The sequence below is a fragment of the Bacillus rossius genome, chromosome 12 (genome assembly GCF_032445375.1).
Source record: "Bacillus rossius redtenbacheri isolate Brsri chromosome 12, Brsri_v3, whole genome shotgun sequence".
Lineage (NCBI taxonomy): Eukaryota > Metazoa > Arthropoda > Insecta > Phasmatodea > Bacillidae > Bacillus > Bacillus rossius.
The window spans coordinates 4,739,145-4,764,497 of record NC_086339.1 but is presented as its reverse complement, the minus strand read 5'-3'; the positions used below and the strand labels follow the sequence as shown (position 1 = coordinate 4,764,497).

Sequence of the window (25,353 nt, the reverse complement as noted above, 5' to 3'; positions counted from 1 at the left end):
CATTTACGAAGTGGTGGCATGACCACATGGTACTGAACATAACTGAAAACTAATGACATGACAAATACACGTACACGCAGCTGAGGCCTTCACGGCAATGCACCATATGGACAAACAACGAAACTAATTACATACTACTGGAATCCTAACATAAGAAAACTAATCACTCTAATGTGGTTATACACATACGTAACATGCAGAATAACCATTGGCGTACAGACCTATATTAATTGAATGTCACATGTGCGGTAAGACTGTAGGCACCGAAGACCTCGGGCCATCTAAGCGAAAATTATTTCTTGGCACGTATCGCTTTATGCGGCAGCCCAGTATGGGCGAAACAGCATAGTTGTCTGATGGCTAATGTTCATGACTTGAGTTTTGGGGCCATAACTCGCACTCTGGCTAAACATGGAGTTACATAGTGCAAGGGAATGTTCCTTTTCTGTGTTTACAGTATCTGTGGTTATGGCATTTGTAAACATAACATCGGACAAAGATTTGAATGCAAATATTGATGAAAAGTATTTTGTTAATGACAAACGTGTAGTTGTAATGGCAGATACGTTGTGGGAAGATAAAGAAGTGCGGTTTGATGTTCCACTTTCGTAAGTACTCTGTGAAAGTTGGAAATAAATTGTGCATTTTTATTTGCGGGTTAAAAAAAAAATTCAAAATTGTGTTTTTGGGAGACTAACATTGCATAAATAATCCTAAAGGGACTTTATCAATTCTGACCGGATTATAATCGTGAAAAGGGGGAAGACTGTGAATACCAGGAAAATTGTATGGTAAAAACAGTAAAAAAACATTTAAAAAAAATTAAAATAGTAATAATGAAAATCTTCCACACAATTAGTTACCAACAGAAAATGTACCATTTGTCTCTACATGTCAAAAGCCAGACCAAATTTTGTGTAACTAAAAAAATTATTTTTTTCCGTGCCTTGGATTCGACGAAGCTGAGAGCGTGGGCGTCTCAGAGCGTGACATAATCATGGTGCCTCGTTCCATACAGTGGCATCTTGAAGGTCCAATGTGTGTGTGGCCGGAAGGCGAGATGCCCTCAAGCCCGTTCCTCCCCTCTCCCCCCCTCCACCCCGGTCCTCACCTGAATGAGTGCTTTCGTCTTTCCTTTCATCTCCACTCCCTTTGGAACTTCCATTCATGATCTCTCCTCCCTCTATATACTCACCTCTCTGCTTCTCCTTGACCACTTTAAATGGCCTTACCAGACTTTCTACCCTGCCCCAGCTCCCTGATCTTTGCTGATGGTCTTTGCATCTCCCCTTCTTCCTCTTTCCTTCTTCGCAATACCATCACACATCACGCTGCCCTGCGTTGTACCTTTCCCGACACTCTTATTTCCGTCATCACGTTCGGGTACACAATTGCTGCTGCATGCTCCATCATCGGCCTCACCAACGTGTAATACACCTTTTTAGTTCCCCCTCCTGTTCCCTTTATGGTCCTGCCAAGTCTTCCTGACGACCCCATCCTGGGTCAGTCTGCAGGGTTACTCTCGCGAACTGCTGTATCTCCTGTTCCTTCCAACAGTATGATTCCTTTGGTACTTTTAATTTTGTAAACCTGATCACGTATGTCTTGTGTATGTTCACCTCCACCCCCATTCGCTTGTAACCTCTCGTGTCTAACGCGAGGGGCTCAAGGGATGAAATGGAAAACAGAGGTGTGCAGTGTGTTACACATTTATTCATCCAGAAACACATACCCTTAATGACATACAAAGATTAAATACAGAATATTATAACGAAGTACATCTAATTTCAGAGCCTCGGCTCGTAACAGAAGTCGAAAATAACTGCGAACAAACAAACAAAACAAATGATTACCAGAGGGCCCTTATTTCGGTGAGACCGCCTTAAAAAAACACCGGGCCTGCGGCTCGTCAGCTGCCAGCTGCCACGCGACCCTGGCGGGGAAGCGTCGGCTTACACTGTCAAAACAAATTTTTGTGACAGCAAAAATAAAACATTCTTTTTATGCTCCAGGCAAAACATTTACACACATTAATGAAATATACTACAAGCGAATCTGCTGTTTCTCTATTTAACAAAAGAATGGTAAACAAGTTTTCTGACTTGGAAACTCGACTAAGACACAACTATAAAAATTCTATTTATTTACGTTAAAACACTTAAGACTGATAACATAATTATCACACGTCCGGCTCTCCGACTTCCCCGACTTCCCCATTACGAGCGACGTGCGTGCGTGCGTGCGTGCAGCCAGCTGAAGATGAAGGCGGGCGAGGCCGTGCTGGACCGCCTGGAGCCCATCGAGGACACCAAGGGCAACGGCGGGGACAAGGGCCGTCTGGTCGTCTCCAACCTGAGGGTCATCTGGCACTCGCTCGCTCTGCCCCGGATCAACTTGTGTGAGTCCCGCACATCCGCATGCACCGGAAGGTTTCGACAGTTCCTTCCCAACGCCACCACAGCAGAAGTTGCGCTAAAAATCAACATTGAGGACGTTTTATTGGTTTGTTACAGCTAGAGACAGGAAAAATTCGCTGATTCATTCGGCGATAGGCTAAAATTTAAATACACATACCTTGTAGATGATTTTGCTTATTGGCTTACTGTTAATCTGGAGGAATCTCAACCAATTATAAACCCTCAACCAAAGAAGGATCGAATCAACAGTCAAACCAGCTGGGACGACTCACAAGTCGGCAGCCAATGAACTTGCGTTGCTTGCCCGAGTGTACAGGGGAATGCGTAGACTATCCTGAAGGCCATTGAAACTGCGAATTTTTCCGGTCCCTAATTATAGCTGTCTTAAAAAACTATAAAATACATCTTATGGTTGCTTAGGAATTGCCAATTTAAGATGTAGCTACCGTATCCTGACCTAACCAACCCTTCATGTGATTTTACAATATTCCAAATCTGTAGCTGTGGTGGCGTTAATACGTAAGTACCTTTCCTTTAATATTGAAACTTTGGCCTTATTAGGTGCATCATAAAAAATGACGAGAGTGAATAATAATGATGTAAGCCCACCAGGCCTCAAAATTTTCACAGGATAAGAAATAGGTTACATATAAATAAAAATTAAAAATTATATACCTGTAGCTGCTTTTAAATGATATAATTTAGTGATTGATATTAAATATTGGTCCATATAATTAAAAACAGTATTTTTTGTGAATATTAGTGATAAAAATTGTGTATGAATTTTTTCATGTGTATTTATATTTTAATTGAGGTTATGTTCCTGTATGTATAATTTATTTGCATTATAAATATTATAACTTAATATATTATTATTTAATAAATAATTAAAATTTAATAAATTACCTAGAATAAACAGCAAATTTATTGATATTATTAATTAAAAATTATCTCAGTAATTTTATTAAATTAAATTATTAATTTGATACATATGTTTAAGTTGAAATTGAATAAAAAGTATATATATTACATTTTTTAATTTGATTGAATTAATACTTTACCAACCATATATATAATATCACTCCAATCACTTTTATTATTTTATTTATATTAATTATTTTCATGAAAAAATAAAATAATTTTTTTTATTTTATTTTGCCGAGTAAATATAACTTAAAACATGCGTACATTAGTTCTTTCAACCAATTTTTTTTAGCATAGTAAAATAATTTATTAGAGTGGCAGAAGTTTATAGTGACAAGCTGTTACCAATAGTTTCCCTGTGAAGTCTATGGCATTATTATTATTATTATTATTTTTTTAAATAGTGTCTACAACTGTAATAATACTATGACTACACGACATATCGGACGTAAATGTTCAATATTAAACAATAAAATATAGTTACAACCTAAAATTTTCAGAAACCAAGATGGCACCTTATGTTTCCTATATATTTTAATATTAAGTTTACCTGAAAAAATTGTGTCCAAATGTTTTATTGTAAGGGTTATTTTTAAGATACAAGACAAGACTTTTTCTGTAAAATGTGATCTTCGAAAACCAAAATACAGAGACTTGAATCCAGTTCCTCACAAATTCTTATACTTACGCCATTTGTTGGTAGCATGACAGCTTAACTTCGGCCGGACTATAGACATGTGGAGGTAGAATATTGTACTCCCAACCAAACTCATTCTTTTTCTGCAACATTTGTGACCGGAATTCTCACAGCACAGAGTTGAAAGTGTTTCACACATAACCTAGTTGATTTATTTCTGGGAACTTTGCGAGTTGACATTTCTGTTCTCTTTCAGCTGTTGGGTTCAACACGATTGTGAACGTGTCCACCAAAACAGTTAATTCTGTAAGTATAGCTAAGTTTATCGCTTTGCCGTTCATTTTTACCTATTCACAAAAAAAAATCTATGCTAATAATAAAACTGTTTTGAGGTAAAATGTCTGCACGTTAATTGGAAAAAAAAATCACTTTTGGAAATGGCTACTAAAATTATTTTAAACTTAAAAATATATTTTTTATAGTTTTTGTCTTTGTATGTTCCGGCATAACTTGAAAACTGATTTACATATATATATTTTTTTGGTAAGGCCTTTGACTAACACACTAGGCTATATAAAAGTGTAGAATTCTACCGTATGTTCATTTTTTCTCCCCCCCAGCAATTGCGAGGCACTACAGACGCCCTTCATATCTTGACGAAGAGTAACAACACGAGGTTCGAGTTCATTTTCACGAACCTGGTTGTCGGTAGCCTCCGCCACTTCACGTCCGTCATGGAAGTCCACAAGTGAGCGCGTGTATTTTTTTTATTTTTTTTATATCTTAGCCACTTAAAATATACTGTAAACAGATGGACAGTAAATTTTTATTTTTGATGGGACCTCCAAGGTAAAAAGGCTCCTTACTATATGGGTGACATCTTATTAAAATTTTTGCTTCAGGTATTTTTCTAATGCTCAAGTTCCTAAGCCCTTGTGGGTCGGCGTGTACTCCAGTGAGGGGCTGAATCTGACGGGACAAGGCGCTGCCCCATATGGCAAGGGAAACGGATTCATAGTTTCATCTTGGCCCAGTGCTATATGGATGACAACTGAATCCGCATATTAACCATTGTTCCAGAGATTGACAGTTGACCCTAGCTGTCCATGTAGTATGACAGTTGTCCTTGGCTGTCCTTTTATTGTGACAGTTGTCCTTAGCCATCCTTATAGTGTGACTGTTGTCCCAAGCCATTCCTCTAGTTGTACAGTTTTCTCCTAGCCGCATCTCGAGGGTGACAGTTGTCACTAGCCGTTCCTCAGGCGAGACTGCTGTCCATAGCCATCATTCAAGTGTGACAGCTGTCCCTAGTTGTCACTCGTGCGTGAGAGTTGTTACAGCCACAGAGGGATCTTGTGGATTGTAGTGACACTGAAATGTTCATTTCTCAGTAAAGGCCTTAAATAGGACTTTCTCCACCAACACTTATGCATTGTAAAAGTAGTAATGTAGTTTTCACTAGTTTATATATATATAAAAAATAAAATTTAGAAAATTTAGAGTGACAAACAAAAATTTTGGGGGATCTGAAGCTGACTTTGTACAACTTCATTCACCATAGTTTTTGCACATTTGCTACCTACATTTAGCAGGAGTGTTTCCAGAATTTTTATTCTGAGAGAAGTTAGGGGAGCAAAGGATTAGGGGGGGGGGGGGGGTGAGAATGAATAATTTAGTTTGAGTGGTGTTGCCATAATTTTTATTTGACTAGCATAAAAGAAGGTGATATGCTGTATTAATATTGACATGATAATTTTTTCATCAGTACGTTTTAATGCATGTTCACACACTCACACATACACTCGCCACGCTCAACACTAACACACTCTTTCTATAAAGGATTAACAGGACTACTCATAAAAAAAAAGATCTAATTTAATCAGTTACATTGTTAATTACTTGACCTGCTTAAATATGAATAATATTTTTTAAGAAAATGTATGTAAAATTATTAAATGGTTACTATTAAAAATGTCTTGTGTATATAATTAGAATACTCAGCGTTTATAAGTGGCATTATATTTACTATTAAAATGAATAAACAGTTAAGTGTTTGATTGCATTGAACAGATGCTGAGCACTGATGTTTCAGTGAGGTGTAGGCCCCTGTGTTTCGGGGATGTGTAATGTGTTGTTGGGTCGCGACAGGGCGTACAACTCGTCGCGGATGTACCGGGAGCTGAAGCTGCGGGGTGCCATCGTGCACAACAAGCAGCTGAAGATGCTGCCCCTGGAGCAGGTGTACAAGACGGTGACCGGGGTGTGGAACCTGTCCAGCGACCAGGTGATATGTGGTCATCTAGATTGTCTCCGCGTTCTCTTACATCTTTCCTTGCTTCCGGTCTGCTCGGTGTTCAGTGACTTATCGTTAGGGACAAGATCGTATGGTGGATTGTGATAAAACCGAAATAACACTAAAAACCATATAACACCGGAATGCAAGTTAATACACCAGTTGGTGCCGAAATGCAACTAAAATCTTGAAATCAACCAGCTAATTTAAATCAAATTACATGAATGTAATCTGTTATTAATTCAATGGATGTAGTTTATTTAGCATGAAGAATGCAACACAAAAAAATAAATTAAATGCAAAATATCAGTAAAAAACATTTTTGTTGAAGTAAGTACTAAGAAATATTATTTTTCATATTTACTAAACACCATCTTCGTGAAAACAGAAAATGTATAAAAATAAAAAAAAAACACCAAAACCTTTTTTTAAAAATTAAATCATCCTAAAAATAAAACCATAAAATCTTGTAATTAAAGTAGTTTTAATCATGAGAGGGGTTAATTGGTTTGATAGTTGCTTGTTATAATTCTGTGTTTAAATGTCTAATAGAGCCTATGTGTCTGGATTATAAAAGTTCTTGAATTTAGTTTATTTTTTGTTTCTAGGGAAATCTTGGGACATTCTTCCTCACGAACGTTCGTTTAGTCTGGTTCGCGGACATGAATGAAAGCTTCAACATATCTCTGCCTTACTTGCAGATGAAAAATGTACGTATCTGGTATTACCTTCGTGTGTGAACAGGGCCGTTGTTAGAAACCAAGGGTCCGAGGGTAACTACCCATTACGTAACGTACAATTTTTCCAACCCCAAATTAAAAAAAAAAAATTATTACTAAATGTAACCATGGTCATAACTGTAGGAAGATGATATCTGCACAAATTGCATAATTTCAAAGGTTTACAATGTACATTGTATTTTACTAGCAGAATTTTTTGTCCTCTGAGGGTAAGCAAATGAATTATAAAAATATTTTGTAACTTAACTTGCCCCCCTGGACTTTAGGATTCCTCACTCTCTCTCCCCCCTCCCCCTTTCCTAGGGTTCTCAACGGCCCTGTGTGTTAATATCAGACTGGTAATTTTTTGAAACTGTGCAATGCTTATTAAAACCCTTTATTTTCTTCTTACCACTAGAATTTACACATTCTCGCAATTCAAACTTCTTCTTTGTGGTTAGATTCTCAGTTTCAGACAATGTGCTGTCAGAGTTTTGGCATTTATTGTAATGTTATGGAAAAAGCGTGAACTTAATACAGTATCACCTAGCATACTGAACTCCTCGCTAAAAACGTAGTTAAAAAAATTAATACATAGACATTCCGTGGAAGCATGTTTCTGTGCTGCGTCATGTTTTTAATATTTTTTTCTTAACATTGGCTGATATTGGATTGTTTTCTGTGTGATGGCTCATTCATCTTATTTGTCTGTTATTGAGGTTACTTATGACATACTGGATGAGCAGCAATGGTGTATGTCCAATAAATATCTTAAATTAAAGAAATTTATATTTGCCTAGGCCTAGACAGGGAGTATTGTCCTGGGCGATATTAAAATGTAAGCTAGAGGTTCAGGAACGGGAGAAGCACGGTAACCACGAATGCCGGCGCAGGTGCGCGTGAGGGAGTCCAAGTTCGGCACGGCGCTGGTGGTGGAGAGCGCGGACTGCAGCGGGGGCTACGTCCTGGGGTTCCGCATCGACCCCGCGGAGAGGCTCCAGCTCGCCTACAAGGAGCTGTCGTCCCTGCACAGCGTGTACACCCGCGCCCCTGTGTTCGGGGTGCAGTACGCCCAGCGGGACCAGGTCAGTCGCGTGAAATGATGTTTTTGTACCGAGATTAACATTTTTTATTCACACAAAACAAATTTGGGAAGAAAAAAAAAGGTTTCCACATCTTATGAAAGTTATTGGACCTGGTACAGACTAACTTAGTACTTTTTACTGTGTCACAAAACCTGTTATAGAATACTGCTGGAAAAAAGGCTATATCACAAAGCTAAGGAAAAAAAGACTTTTGTATTTTTAGATAACTAAAAATACCTAAACAATCATATTGATATTTCGTAGCAAATTTTTTCCTTCTTCCCAAGGAATTGTTCAGTTTCATACCGGTTCTCGCCTCTACTGTCTAATATCTACAGTGGTGATATAATTACAGTATCAAGAAACTCTGCAAGTACACTGTTTGCTGATAACCAAAAAAATTTATTCTTCGATGACAGCTACTTGCTTCAGGGTGATATTTCTGAAGTTGTAGAATGGTGGGTGTAATTTAAACCGGCTCACCTTAACAATGACAGAACTACTACTGTAACCTTTTCAAGAAAAAATTCATCCAATTGTTGTTAAATACAAACTTGGAAAAAAAAAAAAAAAAACACCATTATGAAATTGCAGTATGTTAAAAGATGTAGGCATTCAAAGCTATTACATCATCATCACATTGAGTATCTAATACCTAACTCTAATAGAACACTTGGTTCCTTCAAATATATTACATACAATTCTTTGAATTTTGATTCCACGCTTTCACTCGGTTAGACACAAACTTGAAAATGGTTCAATGACCCGTAACTACTGATATCGAAAAAAAAAATCAATAAAATACAAATTAAATCATAAAATTTTTTAGCAACCTAAAATTGAACAATGGTAATAACGCAGAATAAAAATTCCTTTCTGGTTTCTTTTTCGAGCTGGAAGAGATATACTAGATGCAGTATATATTTGTGAAGACCTTTAATATACCATAATTAATTTAATTCTAATTAACTGAAACTATCATAAATATATACATATTTTTGTGAAACCTAGAAGCTTTTTTTCTTTTCTTCTTCCAGTTGTGTAAGCTATTATTCTTTTACTATTTTCTATGCCAAATTTATTTAAGTATTTTTTTTTTAATACAATCAATTTTTCACTTGAAAAAATATTATTTTATTTTATTTTTTTTATTATCTGAACAATGAAATATTGAAATCAGAATATTATAGATACACAACGACGGGTATTTTGAGAGTGATTTATGGATTTTTGCGAATATTTATGTTAAAAATTAGAAGTGTTTTCCTCTTTTTCCCAAGTTACGTAAGCTGTTTTTATTCTTCTTACTATTCTCTCTGCCGAATTTATTTACGTGTGTGTGTGTGTATGTGTATATATATATATATATATATATATATATATATATATATATATATATACACACACACACACACACACACATATATATATACACACACACACACACACATATATATATATATGTATATATGTTTAAATAAATTAATTTTTCAACTTAAAAAAAAGAATTTAATTCTGGTATTATCTGGAAGAATATCGGGATAAACAATGTGCGAGATCCCCGGTGACGGGTGTACGGACGGGCGTGTGGCGGCTGCAGGTCTCCGACGCGCGGCCGGACGAGCCGAGCGACGTGGAGGACGAGGGGGGCGAGCCGGGAGAGGGGGAAGTGTCCGGGGCGCTCGCCGCCTACCTGGCGGACGGGGGCCAGCAGGAGCCGGGCCCGGGCCGAGAGCCGCTCTACGACCCCGGCCTGGGGCTCGCCGTGGAGCGCCTCAAGGACGGCTTCACCCTGCGCGACCTCTGGGAGGTCATCCCCGGCGCGTGACCTGCCTCACGTGCGTCCACGCTCGTTTGTTTCCAGTGGCACCAGGGGCGTAGCCAGGGAGGGGTTTTAAGGGTTCAAACACCCCCCCTTAGCACCAAATCTTTAATTAAATTTCTTATTCATTACTCAAACAAATTTTAATATTAAAAATTAATAAACATTTTACCATTATAATATTTAAAATTAAGTACCGAAAACTGCTAAAATAGCACTATTTTCCCGGGGGAGGAGCCCCGGACCCCCCGCTTTTAGACGTGTGTGGGGGGGGGGGGGGGGGGGGGGGCGCTCATGATTCTTAACCACCCCCCATACACAAATACTGGCTACGCCACTGAATGGCACACCTGCATTAAATAACGTCTGTGTGGAAATTGATATTCGAAGCACGTTTCAAGGAAACAGTTTTTTTCACGCAGCGAATTTTGAAAATTTTTTTGGAGGTTGCGCTGTTTGTATGTGTGTCTACATCTACATTATGCTCATTATTCCGTGTACTTAACCGATGAACAACGCCATGCTGTTGGCAGCCCGGTACTCCCGGCAGATGTCTGTATATCGTTCGTTCGTAACGGCAGTACCGCCGGCTTTATGAACTACGCCAGACGCAAAAAAAAAGTTAAGTAAGCAACATTTACAAATACCCGTTTATGAATTATGCACGTGCAAAAAAAAAAAACAGCGCAAGCATCTGCTAACTTTAAACTTTTTTGTTTTTCCATTTTCAGCATTTGTGCTGGAAACTGTGAAAAGATGCCGACAAAATGTTTTATAGAAGTCTACAATTTTATTTTTATTTTTTTTCATAACATTTTCACTTGTTTAACTTTCGTACACTAAAATCTAAAACACTTTTTAAAAAATTATTGATCATTTCACACTGTTAGCATGATACACATGTTTTATTAAAAAAAAAATTGTTTTTTATTAATAAAATGTTTGTATGTGTAATTGATTGTTCAGCTCAGTCTGCTTGGACCGTGATGTTTATTTCAGGCAAATAATGTATGTAGGAATTTCACATAAAATTCCATGAATGCATTTCTCAATAATCTTGTGCAGAACTTGTAGTAAATATTTTACAAGTTTTCATATTAAGATAAATATTAAACCATGGTGGGAACAAAGAAATTCTGAGAATACTAGATTGTTATTCTGTTTTAGTCATACAAATTATTATTTATGAATGTCCTCCGAGTAAAGGAATGCAGCAAAGACTATTAATTATAGAATTAATTTCAAAGTCCTTTTTCCCCCTCCTCCCTAACTTCTATAAGGAAAATGGGAACTATTACTATGAGAAATATGAATGCTTTCTTGTTTATTTCTTTATTTTGTACAACTTGCTGGTATTTGTTTGTAGGGTAAAATGTGACTTATAAAACATTTAATAAATTAATGTGATTGTTGCAAATATCCAGACTGTTCTAGATTGTTGGCCTAAATTGATTGAAAACCAATGGAACTCATGTCTAGGTTTGTTCTGATCTTCATTACAGTGTGAACAAATGCACCCTGCACATCATCTGGATCTCTGGCGCGAGCATAGTTCCACATCCACCGAGCAGGTAAGCAACAAATGAATATCTGCCTGCTAGTGGAACTCTTGATGGGACAATCCTGGTAGCTATAAAGATGTGAGGTGGGGAAAACATAGAAAGACAGTCAAGGAAAAGAAGGCAACATCAGGATACTTCTTGTACAGTTAGGACAAAGAGGGATATCGACTGTGAAACATGAAGTATTTGTATTTTTTTTAAAAATTAAACTCAAAATATTAATCTGAATCATGTAATACGCAAACCATGAATTTTCATCATCATCTACAAACACACTCCGTCTTTCGTGCAACTGTTTGTTTATAGTTTTAAGTTTCCACTTCTGTCGGCAGTACCCACGACTGCTTTGAATTTTTTTTATATAAGTGAACAAAAAATTTCTACATCGTTATCAAAATACAGGACCATAAAAATAGGTGTAATATCTGTAAATGCAAAAAAAGAAATTCAAATCGTATATAGTTTGAATTCTACATTTCCAAATTAAGACACTCATGGTGATATCCTGAGGTAAGCAAGTGATTAAGCAATGCTGCATTTTATCTTGACAGGTATTTATCCTTCGGCCAAATTTGGAGTTTATGTATTTTTAGTTCTGCCCCAACAATTTTTTTTTTTTTTTTTTTTTTTTTTTTTTTTTTTTTTTTTTTTTTGAGATTGGTTCGACATTAATGGAAAGGCATGCAGGTTTTCCCACTTACCTCTGAATAATGCACCCTGAAATATGAGTAGTGTTTGTAGTCTTACAAGGTCTTCAGTTACAAGATACATAATTTTTAACAGAGGAACATTTTACAAGCTTTAAAATTAACTTAATTTTTTTGGGTTCTCGTGGTTAACTTCAAACAAATAAAATCTCCAAAAAAAATGTACATTTTGATTTTATTTTTGTACATTCTGTACACTTAAGCCATTATTATTGGATCATAGTAGTGTGTGTATTTTGTCGACCAGTTCATTAGTTTTTACTGCTGATACTAGCATTAAACAGCGGTGCTGTGTACATTACATAATTCTATTGTTTTAAAATATTTGGTTAAAGGCTAAAAATCTACAAAATAAAATCACAAATGCATGTGTCTACACATCCCATTGCAAATGTTTGCAACAGTCAGGACTATTGACAGTTATTTGTTGAAATTTTGTATCCTTTAATATTCCTTAGTTAGATTTTTAAGCTCAAGTTACCTACGTTTATTTGCAGGCCACACAGCACGTCAATCACTAGCGACACTTGGCAGACCGGACACTACGACGTTAGGAGGATCTGGTTTGCGAAGATGTGTTGATGCGCACACATGACATTCTTCGAAAAACACACTGCACCTAAATGCTGCAGTCATAACGGAGTAAGAGCTTTTTCAGGGTATTTGGTTCTTTTCAAATGAAGGTTTTATTTTCCTACTGTCTAACATTCTGCTTATATTCTAAGCATGAAGGGTATAGAACAAATCATGCATGGTTATAGTGTGTTAAATGTACTTTACTTCAGCATAGATAATTTTTTCAACATTTATAATGGTTGACAAAAAACTATTCAGGCATATTTTTCAAGTTTACATTTTTGTCGTTCATGTCTAAGCATGTACTACACTACTCTCCACTAATGTTTATTATGTACAATACAAAATGGATCATACATGAATATCACCAATTATACATGTGATGCGTTGAAAAATAAATATATACTACCCTGTAATTGAATGATGTCGTAGATTTTATTTTACACGAAAATTGAGTAAGGCGGACACCATTTTACAAACTCTAGGAATAATTTAGTGTCATTAAGTCCTGCCAATTATAAATATACGCTACAAGCACGCGACAAGCTGATTAGCTGCATTATAAAACTTGTGTTCAAATCAATTGCACAAAAAAAAAATAAATACACATAAATTAGTTTTTTTTATGTATTAAAATCATTATGATTTAGTTGCAAATTTAGTTTTGCAATTTGTATGCAACGTGAGAGATGCATACGCCAGTGGTTCGTTCAGGCACGGTTTTCAACTGATGGCGAAGCATCACGTGGAGCCGTACTCCTGCATCCACTTCTCGTACTTGTTGAGGTCCTCCTTGGACACGCTCTTGTTGCACTTCTCGAGCGCCTCGTCGAAGTCCTGCACCGTCACCGGCAGGTCCAGCTCCTCCTTCGGCAGCTGCCTGATCTGGTCGGGCCGCAGCCCCGCGATCTTGCGCCGCATCGACATCATGGACGCGTCCCTGCGGAGCGACAACGCACTGTTCACTTGCTTGCTTCACGGGCTGGTTTCACCAACCAGAGATCCACATTATCATGTCCGTTTGTAGCGGCGGACGAATGGGGTCCCCTTTCGGCAGGGGAGGATGCGAGAGGACGGGTGTGTGCGGGCAGGTGCCCCAAAGGCCGGACAAGAACAGCAAAAATTAGAAGCATGGTCAGCTTGCCATGACGGCCCCAAGGCCCAATCTAATAGGGGCGATCCGGAGTGCAAGGTGCTTCTCAAGGCAAGGACAAAAATGCAGGTTAAATTTAGATAGCGGCAGCCAAATAATCCATACTAATAAAAAAGTTTACATGAGAAGGCACCATTTATCTTTAACTTATAACCCGCAGACAGCACAATCAAGTCAAGTACACTACCGGTAACGGAGAGACATCACGAGAAGCAGCAGTTGCTACTGCATCCGAGGAAGGTAGTTGGCGAACGACCCTGCGAGAGCACCAAGAGCTGAGCACGGCACAAACTAGTAAACTACGTGGCAACGTCACAGCAGACAGATTGAAAAAGGTGGCAGGGGAAGGGGAAAGGGGAAGCCAGGAAAGAGAGAGCGCGCGGCGTTCAAAGTAGTGAAGTGACGATCAGTCTACTTCACATTAGCTGATCAAACTAAAATGTTAATCATGATTTTTTGTTGTACAGTAGAACACTGCAAATTTGTGTCCTGTGTATGTGAGAGGTGGTTTATTGCTAAAAATGCATATTCCCACCAGAACCAAGCATGAGTCAAAGTACTACTACGCACCACCAGCCCTCATCCCGCATGAGTGATGATTTGTGTGTTTGTTTATTTTGAGAAGGGTGAAAAGTTATTGAAAACATGTTAATGCTGTGAATCTGTTGTTTTACCAATTATTTAGAGTAACCAAAAGATACCAGCATCTGTGTAGCAATGATGCTGAAAGACAAAAGAAAAATCCCTTTGATTCAAGATAAAGTACACACACATACACTTTACAGCATAGTAAGCAAGAAGATAAACTGTGGAGATTTTACGTGGAGAATGCCTTGAATCTGAATCCAGGTCTTAAGGGTTAAAAATAAAATGGTGTTAAGACATTCAACCCTTTAAATGAATGTTTCATAAAGTAAGTTTCCAGAATCAATACATATTGTAATTTTATTTATATAATTATATGTTAAAAATACACTGTCTTGGGGAATGGTACCAGGATAGGTATTAAGAAGAAAAAAAAGTGACCTAGTAAATTTTAGAGGTTATGTGTTGAATTTTTAAATTTATTTTCTATAATATCTTTCTTGAAATCTTTATCCTTGAATACCGGATCCTTCAAAAACTAAGGATTTTATGGTTTTTGAGGGGTTCTATTAGCCTATCCCTAATTATATAACATAAACGAAGCAATACATTACCTGCACACATTTGTGATATCTGCTCCGGAATACCCTTTCAACCTAGTTGCTATATCCTTCAGGTCAACATCTGGGTCCAATTTCACCTCCCGTAAGTTAATTTTGAGCAACGCTTCTCTACCCTCACCTGTGAACAAATAAAAATACTACTCTTTACACGACAAATACCAATCACGTATTTTTATTTTTTTATTAATATGTCTTTATTTGTAACTAACACAAACACATGGTTCATTCACTGAGTGAACATCACAATCATAAATATTTCTGTTTGATGCATTAGTGTTACTCTAAAGTATAGTCAAATATTAAGATGGTATGGAATAAATATTTACCATTTGGGAGGGGAATGTAAATTCGCTTCTCCAATCGCCTTCGCAGGGCTTCATCTATGTCCCATGGAAAATTGGTTGCTGCTAAAACCATTACTATTTTTCCAGGATCATCACTGTAAAATAAGAGCACAATGACAACTACTTATAAATTTAAGTGGTCTAAATTAATTACAGAAGTACATTTCTTCATACCTCAAATCACTAAAATCCAGCATTAAAAATTTAGACCCCAAACTTTCACCTGTATGGTGTCTTTACAATCCACACCTGTCATTTCTCAGAACTGAGGGTGTCACAACAGAATGAATTCAAATAGTTTTGGGAGAATGTAAATAAAATTGTAATTAAAAACAATTGGTTGTCTGTAAAGTCGGTTTACAGATGATAGTTTAACGTGACGTCATAACAAAACATTGATGAAATAATTGCATACTTTTATGAATAAAATTGAATCATTTTTATTGTATGGATACAAAGAAGGAGTGAAATGAAATCTACAATTTAAATTTACTTTTATTTGCACTCATTAATTCAAATATGTTTATTACTTTAACGAAGAGATTATTTTAACTATAACTTTTATACATGTTTGCTATTTAACTTCTTCCAATCTGTGTTATTCTGTTAAGGATAGGAAAAGTAGGAAACAAATGGGAGTGTTTCAAGTTTAATGTGCCTCGAAAAAGCCAAATCGATGGTTGTTCCAATTGAGTGGAAGAGAGATGCGGCGCAAGCGTACAATAAGCGTAACGGGACAATGTGCATAACGGGACACTTTTTTTGCGTGCAGCCGGCATTCATCGATTTATTAGACGTCACGTCAAAAACCGTGCATCACGGCTCACCTGTTGGAGCTGATGCCGTCCATCTGCACCAGCAGTTCTGACTTCACCCGCCTGGACGCCTCGTGTTCCGACTCCGACCCTCTCCGCGAGCACAGCGAGTCTATCTCGTCTATGAATATGGTGCTAGGAGCGTAGAACCTCGCCTGCAAACACCAGGGTCACACCTTTACCAGTTTAACACCTCTACACAGTAGTACTGATGTTCAACTCTTGTCACATCTGCAGACAACACAAGCATACACAAATTATTATTTCATTTTTTATTAAAAAAAAAAGACATGCAGATTGCTTTGTATCACATGCCAAAACATTAATATTTTACAAGGTTTCTTCCTCCAAAGACATTTACTAAGTTGGATGAATGTTATAAGTTCCACATAAACTTTTTTTTTCAAACTCATTAAATACACAATAAGTGGCACACCTAAATAAAGTAAATTTCTGCTAGAGCCAGTATTACTAGAGTAGTGAGTAATGTCTGCATTTTTATAACATTTATTCACTGGGGAAAATTACAGTTCATCTTTTTCAATTGCGATAAAATTGGTAGTTACTATATACTATATATAAGCTTAATTAAAAAATTTTATGCTTGTAAAACTAAAAACTAACAAAACTTGAAGTTCATTTTAATTTCCAACGATCTTTTTTTTATGTCATTATTTATAGTGATGGGTTCTGCTTTGATATTCAATACTGCTATTAAACCAAAATTTTGCGTAATTTTCTTTACACAAAACTTTTAACAATGCTCAGGTCTAATTTTAGTACCAATTGACCTACAGGTAGCGAAGGCATATTAAAAAAAACTAAACCTTGCGAGAAAAATGTTAGCGGTAACTAGGCAGATTTGATGTAAGCTTTTGGACATACGCCATTGCATAGCACATGTATGTCTGTAGAAGAAAACTACAAAAAAAAATTGCTGTTGCCAGGATTTAACACCACACAATACTCCACAACAGGAATATATATATAACAGACATACATGTGCTAGGCAATGGCGTGTGTCCAAAAGCTTACATCAGGTTGTGCACTCCCGCTGCACGAATCTTCCAAAGATAATAAACTACGCAGGTGCCGGGGTTCGCGGCGTGCTCACCATCTCGAACAGTAGCCTGACCAGCTTCTCCGACTCGCCGCGGTACTTGGAGGTGAGCGTGGTGGAGGAGACGTTGAAGAATGTGGTGCAGCACTCCGTGGCCACCGCCTTGGCCAGCATGGTCTTGCCCGTGCCGGGCGGTCCCACCATCAGCACTCCCTTCCACGGCCTCCGGATACCCTGCGCACGCACACCGGGTAACAGTGTAGGGGCAGGAGATTTTCGCGGAAAAAAATCTGAACGCCTACTAGACTGCGACAAAGGTGTACCCGCGCCGGCGGTTTCCTCCCCTTGCGATTGGCGGCCGTCTAGCAGAGAGAAGTCGTCGTTGCCTTGTTTGCACGGGGCCACTAAGGACGAGTTCGCTTCCGCACTGAATCGGTGTGATTGGTTGTTGCGACAATCGACATGCACCTCGAAGCAACTCGCCCAATCACGAAACACAAGACGATGATGCTACAGGTGTTTTAACTTACAGCTACTCTTGGGATCTTTTCTCGTGAAATTTTCGTGGCCCTGCCCATGACCATTAACTGCAATGTGCGGGGACAAGATTACGTGGAGAATTGCGATAAAAAAACCCGAAACAACACTGCAACGTGTACCAAATGCATCACGTAACACCGAAATGCGAGTTAATAAACCATTTAGCAGGATACAAAGAAGGAGTGAAATGAAATCTACAATTCAATTGATAAATTTACTTTTATTTGCACTCGTTATTTCAAATATGTTTATTACTTTAACGAAGAGATTATTTTAACAATGACTTTTATACATGTTTGCTATTTAACTTCTTCCAATCTGTGATATTCTGGATAGGAGAGGATGATGATAGGAAAAGTAGGAAACAAATGGGAGTGTTTCAAGGATGATGTGAAGGAAAATGGCTTACCCAACACCAAGATACAATCAAAAATAATATATTTGCGCTATGGACTCTGCAGCAATGCTAGGAGGAACGGGTTAGCAAAGAGCAATGAAAATGTTACATTGAAATGCATGAAAACAGAATTACGCCACGGACTCGGTCGCAATGCTAGGAGGTTCAGGTTAGCAAAGAGCAATATAAAATGAGTGTAACGAGACACAGCATAACGGGACAATGTGCATAACGGGACACTTTTTCGTGGGTGCAGCCGGCGTTCATCGATTTATTAGACATTGTCACGTCATAACCTGAAATCAATATGCAATTTGACACAACTTAACTCAAACCACAAAAATGTTATCTTCTATGATCCTCGGTTTTAAAAATGTAATTAGACTAAAAATAAAACCATAAAATCTTAGCAATACGTGATGGATCTTATGTACGGGAAGATAAAGAAATGATACTAGAGCACTGGTAGGAATGAACTGGTGGGGGCCCAGAAAACTTGCTGAATCATGATATGTCGCTTGGAAAACAAAAAAAAATTGTGCTCGTGAACCTGTAGACCTTCTCCCTGTGGGAGACAACTACTGCTAAGAAGAACCAAAATGCTACTACTGATTGCACTATGCCCATAAAATAATAAAGATGTAGGATGCAGGAGCTGTGCCGATAAGAAGAGAAAGGTCAAAAGACGTGAACAATGCTGCTGCTGAAGTTTCTGACATCAGACTTCTTAGTTGTGCACAACATATTACAATAATCTTGATTTTTTTAATACCAAATTCAATACCTTAACAAGCCAGCTTGGGGATGATCATTGCATCCTATTTCGTATGCATATCACCAAATAATCTATACATATATGTGAAAATTAATGTTTGTTTGTACCGAATGCATTCCCTATACCATTCATCCGATTGCGATGAAACTTTGGTGAGTTGTTATGCGCATGCCCGCAAAGTTTTCTGAATCAGTACAAAATATTTTACAATAGGTGGCACGCGAATCGCCTCAAGAAACGTGTTTATTTCATATTTAGCGGCTTTTGTGTGTTTTTTTAGTGTATCGGTGCGCATGCATGACAGAATTTTATTGAATTAAATATAAAAGAGAGCTATGTAAGGATACATAGGCGTATAGAGGACAGAGATGGAGGGATACATATAGAGAGAGAGATATCAAGATAGGTAGAGAGGTGCTTTGTAAATGTATACCTACTTCAAAGAAGTTACAGAAAAAAAAAATTGATTGAGGCATTATAATTAAAGCGCATGCTGGGCATTGGCTAGTGTAATATAACGAACCACCATCACTTACAATACAACACACATACAAAGTGATTAGTTCTGTAACACACAAAACCAAAAACATTTCGTTGAACCGAACGCTGTCTGAGGAAGGGCTGGCTGGTGTCTACCTTGAAGAAGTCCGGCATCCACATGGGCAGCACAACTGCTTCCTCCAGCAACCTCTTGGCTTCCCGCAGGTCTGCGATGTCGTCCCAGTGGATGTTGGGGTTCTTCTGCACTATGTCCCTCTCTGCAGACACAACCACAGTGCTCCTTCAATTTTTTTTTTCGTGACGTCTAATAAATCGATGAACGCCGACTGCATGCACAAAAAAGTGTCCCGTTACACACATTGTCCCATTACGCTGTGTCCTGTTACGCTCATTGTACGCTTGCGCAGCATGTATCTCTCTTCCACTCGATTGGAACAACCATCGATTTGACTTTTTCGAGGCACATTAAACACTCCCATTCGTTTCCTACTTTTCCTATCATCATCCTATCCTTAATAGAATAACACAGATTGGAAGAAGTTAAATAGCAAACATGTATAAAAGTTATAGTTAAAATAATCTCTTCGTTAAAGTAATAAACATATTCGAATTAATGAGTGCAAATAAAAGTAAATTTATCAATTAAATTGTAGATTTCATTTCACTGCTTCTTTGTATCCATACAAAATAGTGATAATTCAATAAAAATGATTCAATTTTATTCATAAAAGTATGCAATCATTTCATCAATGTTTCGTTATGACGCCACGTTAAACTATCGTTCGTGAACCGATTTTACAGACAACCAATTTTTTTAAAAGTTATAATTACTTTAATGAACCTCGGATCATTTATACCACATGATAATGGAGCAATGTGGCGAAGTGATAACACGCTTGACTTTCGTTCCGGAGGAACCGGGTTCGAATACCGGTCCAGCGTCAGGTCTTACTATGGTTTTCAATATCACTACAGGTGCATGCTGGGATTTATAGGCGATGGCTAACCTCCTACCCCAACGTCCTTGGTCTGTTACCATTTCTAATGACCTCGTAGACAAGATAAGCCCAAGTGTTATGAAAAACTAAAAAAATTTAATGAAATGACTGGATGACTAGGCAGATTGGAACAATCCAATGACAAAATGTCTAAGTGATATTTCTTTCTATTACATTCAGAGGAAGAAATAAAATAATGAATGCTTGCTTGCACATACCCAACATTTCTATTAAGTCACGGTCGTAGCCTGAGCCTTCGAACTTCCTTTCATCTTTCTCTTCCTCTTCTATTTCTTCTTTCTCCTTGTCAGTCTTCTCCTAAAATAACAGTTTAAATCAAGATCAGAATCAATTGATGTGAGAAATATTAGGCTTGCTTTGTATTTGGATGATCATACAAGGCATCTACATACCTACATTAAAAAGAAAAAAAAAAGAAAAAACTAACTAGAACAAAACTAAATTTTTATTTACTTTTACACGTCTCTATCCAAGGTAATTAATTTACTCTAATAATTGTCTTAAAAATAAAACAAAACAGTAAACAAACTTTTTATTATTTAAAAAAAAGAATACATAGTACTTTTCATGAACGTACCTTTGTTTCTTCTTTCTTTTCATCTTTCTTCACAGGTCTAGATCTATCATTCTTGTTGGCTTGCCGAGGTTCTACCTTCTTTGTCTGCGAGTTGGTCTTCTGCGACCGAAGATTCGGCTTGACGGTCTCAGTCTTCTTGACAGGACCTCTGATGGGTTTGACGTGTGCTGATGCTCTGAAACACGCAAGTCATGCGGAATAAAAGACGAGGCTCCACAATATGCTTAACAATCCATTTGGACCACAAACCATTACTGCACACGTATGCAATACTGATACTTATACTCAAGGGGGGAAGGGGGGGATATTCCCCCCCCCCCCCCCCCCCCCTGAAATCATAACCACCAACAAATGGAAAGAATTTGAAAGTATACAGCAGGTAAGAGGTTTCATTCCTCACCCCCGCCCCTAAAATGAAATTCCACATATGATCCTGCATACATGCATAACATTTAAAAGGTACAAAATTACAGGCAATGCTAGTCTATTTTTTTAAAATGCTAATAATGGGTCACGTCTTTTATTTGGATACCGATTTAAGAATATGCCCCATTGGTAGTTTGCCGATATATACAGAACTTGCCTTAATGTCACTATCTTACAGACAAGTAAAAAAGATACATTGCAATTTTTTTTTTAAATTTATTATTTTCTTTTTTAATTTTGACATTTTCCTTAGTAGTATTACAGTGGATGTCTCAAGCTTGGTTCCAACAATCGTAACCTGGTTGCACACTACTTATTCGAAAAAAGTTTTTTTCCCACCTGATCTGAACCCTAAATTCACTTGGAATCCGGTCTGACATGAATCAACAGAATCAAAGAGGTACAGACATGTAAAGAGCATTGGAAACAAGAGAATACAACGAAGTTACGTGATACAGGAATACAGGTCCAGAGATGTCCCTACAGCAGCTTGACAGCTCGAGGGATGATACAAGCGACAGATACGGAACCCGACAGCGCCGGAGGAAGCGGACACTCACTTGTGCTCGGCAGGCGTGGGCGGGGGCCAGACGTCCGGGTCCCGGGGAGGGGGCGGGGGCCACACGTCCGGGTCCCGCGGGGTGGAGCTGTACCACGGGCTGGGGTTCCGGGGAGACTCCTCGAAGGCTGGGCTGCGCATGGCCTGACCTGTCCCGCACAACACAGCGTCTCGTTTCTGCGTCTGTGTCGCAGGCTCCCTCATGTCCAGTCCACAGAGAATCAAAATTCTTCTTAAATTCATAACTACTGGGACTGTGAAAATCACTGAATTGAACATCACTTTGAAGCAAACTCGATCATGGTATAACCTTGAAGTGGTGTGCATAACTGTGGGACTTCAAGCGATGACCTCAGTACACCGACAAAAAAAATTACGAAATACTGACACAGCTTTTATAACAGAATTGATGGGTAATGTTGAATAAATAATCAGTAACTACTTTTAATCTGTAATGGCGCCATTCTTTATTATCTGACACCACCAGCGTTTCCATTGGAAGGAAAGGGATAGGGTAGGAGTTGGAAGGGGAAGAATTCGGAATTGGATTGGGCTGTGAGATCACGATTCTCGCACTTTCTATTAGGGTGATGAGATAACGGCTCACTCAAAGACAGTGGATACACAGTTAAAGGACTAGGTAAGGGTGACTGAGTCACATTTAGGTAAAGTAGGGTAAACAATATGATATAAAATCATTACGAGAGGTATTCTTTGCTTTTGTTTAATGTAACCTCTTTTCAGTTCGTGAAAGTTTCAACAGGAAATGCTTCAGGTAAAAGCATATAAACTGTAGGTACACCGTTTAAGTAATGCAGTTTATTTGCTTACAACTGTTCTGCCCTGTAATGGACGGTTTGCTGGGTGCTCCTACTCTAGCAGAGAATCGAACATATGATCTCCATCTCGTCTGGAGTACTCGCCACCCGGTGCATGACTATGTGAGGCTCGTCACCTGCTGGACCTAACTCCCGCTAGTCAGCGTAACAACTAATTACTGGCCTAACATCTGCACCAAAACAACCATCCCTGGAGCTTGCTAACCACACGCGGTGAACTCTACCGAACCCACCCGTGGCACCACAACTACTTGTCAGCTAGACACTCGCGCCAGGAGAGAGACCCTTGCGTTGCAAGACAGCGATTATCTTTGTCGGAAGGACCTGGGTGCTGCATTGAAAATTGCACACTCTCTTGACGGCCTTCACAGAGTTATTGCTAAATAAATCCTCTATACTTAAGGTATCTTGCAAATATTAGCTTGCTTCTTCCCTGTGTCATACTTCAGAGCTAAAATATTTTCATTGAAAATCATATAGTTACTTTAAATTAATTAAATGATAATAAAGATATACACCGTACAAAAAAAAGGGTTTTTTTGAAAGCAAAATAAGTTAAAACTAAGACATATTTTCAGACAGTTAGAACAAATAGGATCGCTATGGCTTGCGACGGTCCCGAAGGGGCCCGCGAAGCACCGGACGCTCACCGATGGGCCTGTCCACGTGGGCGTCGATGCGGAAGAGCTGCAGCGTGCTGGTGATGGCCTTCATCTGCTCGTACTCCTGTGCCACCTGCTGCTGCACCTGCCGGCCCCACCCGAGCGTCACCCCAACAGTCAACACTACTCACTACTACTGCCAGCCGAGCGAGGGCTTCGGCGACGGGGGGAAGAACAGATGGTTTCAGTAACGTTTAACTTCAACTTTAAGGCTATGGAGTCCCGCAGCACACAAGAGTGTATGAAGAATTTCAAATTTTGGGGGGGTTGGGGGATATGTACAACTACTTTGACACCTGCTGTTTTGCTTTCAAATTCTTTCCTTTTATTTTTTGTGGAAATTATAGATTTGAGAGATTTTGAATTTTTTTTTGTGAAATTTGTGTGTGTGTGTGTGTGTGTGTGGACCCGGGGGGGGTAAATTTTCCTCTTGTATCCACACCACCCCCCCCTCCCCCGGGTCACTCTGGCAGCTGGCAGAAGATGATTCTCAACATTTATTGACACGCAGTGGTGAACTGGGGATCCCCAGTTGACAATTGTGAAAAGCGTGCACCCAAAAGTTTTTTTTTTTTTTCAAAACAAGAAGAAGTTGTAGTAACAAACCACAAACAAGCAAACGTTGCAACTTCTCAAGAGTGCAGGGTATGCTACGTGATTGTCTCCTTGTCGCGAGGACAAGCGGGTACAGTCGTGTAGCAGGCAACGAACAGAACACTCAACTGGCCACTTAACACAAACTAATCCACACCACCTGATACAGCTAACATGAGATAAATGAATTATGTTTTAAAAAAATATTTTTTTAAATTTAAATAATACCAGTTTGTTGTTTTATTTTCATATAGGCCTTTGGTTATGATTCACATTTGGAAATTCAAGAGACTAGAATACATAGATTTGGGACTGCCCAATTTAAAACAGTTAGTAAAGGTTAATACAAAAGTAGCTGCCATTTGAAATACAATAAATATGAAAACTAGAATAAAAAAAATATCTTCCACTCATGTTACTGCAAACTTAATTTTCATGCTCTATCAAAAACACCCAAGTTTGTATCAATATTATCATTAAATCAATGGTAGAAAAGCCTTAAGGGCTAATTTTTTTTATAATTGAAAGGCAATTCTTGAACAGAGAAGCTTTTACAAAAAAACAATGAAGCTGATATTTTTGAGTACTATTAAATATGCTATATGATTGTGTAAAATAGCACTACAATATTGCAAGAAGTTTTTTTAACAGAATAAAGATATTTACATGGTTCTCTCTCTCTCAAAAAAAAAAAAAAAAAAACCAATTGTAAGTACCTACCAAGTGGTTAGAAATAAATAAATTTATAATTTAAATCAATAAACTAGTGCACATTAATTGTTATTATCTGTTTAATAGCAAATATAGTTCAATTTGCAATATGTTAGGTGTTTATATATATTTCTATAGGTTTTTCCCCATGCAATTTACTTATTGTTTTTATTAGTTGATTTGTGCTGTCAAAAGTGATGAGTTTGAATCAGAACCGTTAAGAGTGTTGAACGTCAAATTGATTTTGTCATAGAAATCTTGAAATGATTTTAGTATTGACATAGTTTAGAGAGGTCATGCGTTGTTTAGTGATTTCACAGAGCAGTAATTGTGTGTATTTGTTTTAATATTTCATAGAGTTACATCTAATGGTGCAATATGTATTTTTGCGACTAACGTTAAAGGTTTCCACAAGCAATGCATTCAAGCAA

At 38.0% G+C, this 25,353-nt stretch overlaps 2 protein-coding genes across 4 annotated transcripts in view; one reads left to right on the top strand and one right to left on the bottom strand.

Annotated features, from left to right (window-relative positions):
• Positions 1-466: 466 nt before the first annotated feature.
• On the top strand, positions 467-12,769 carry LOC134537396 (Bardet-Biedl syndrome 5 protein homolog). The gene is made up of 10 exons (XM_063377769.1): positions 467-608; positions 2,250-2,398; positions 4,235-4,284; positions 4,599-4,726; positions 6,127-6,262; positions 6,880-6,981; positions 7,884-8,075; positions 9,676-9,913; positions 11,400-11,468; positions 12,664-12,769. Exons 1-8 carry the CDS (start codon positions 469-471, stop codon positions 9,901-9,903), a joined length of 1,125 nt encoding a protein of 374 aa, XP_063233839.1. The 5' UTR covers positions 467-468; the 3' UTR covers positions 9,904-9,913; positions 11,400-11,468; positions 12,664-12,769.
• Positions 12,770-12,924: 155 nt separating this feature from the next.
• Positions 12,925-25,353, bottom strand: part of LOC134537395 (katanin p60 ATPase-containing subunit A-like 1) — a 102,761-nt gene continuing 90,332 nt past the window's right edge. For all 3 annotated transcript variants that reach the window (XM_063377766.1, XM_063377767.1, XM_063377768.1), the window contains exons 3-12: positions 23,606-23,702; positions 22,118-22,265; positions 21,132-21,306; positions 20,752-20,851; positions 19,671-19,792; positions 17,377-17,556; positions 16,275-16,417; positions 15,430-15,542; positions 15,095-15,221; positions 12,925-13,682 (exon numbers count right to left, since the gene is read on the bottom strand). In XM_063377766.1, the coding sequence (XP_063233836.1) occupies positions 13,484-13,682; positions 15,095-15,221; positions 15,430-15,542; positions 16,275-16,417; positions 17,377-17,556; positions 19,671-19,792; positions 20,752-20,851; positions 21,132-21,306; positions 22,118-22,265; positions 23,606-23,702 (1,404 nt within the window). In that variant the 3' untranslated portion in view covers positions 12,925-13,483. The remainder of the gene's footprint in view (positions 13,683-15,094; positions 15,222-15,429; positions 15,543-16,274; positions 16,418-17,376; positions 17,557-19,670; positions 19,793-20,751; positions 20,852-21,131; positions 21,307-22,117; positions 22,266-23,605; positions 23,703-25,353) is intronic.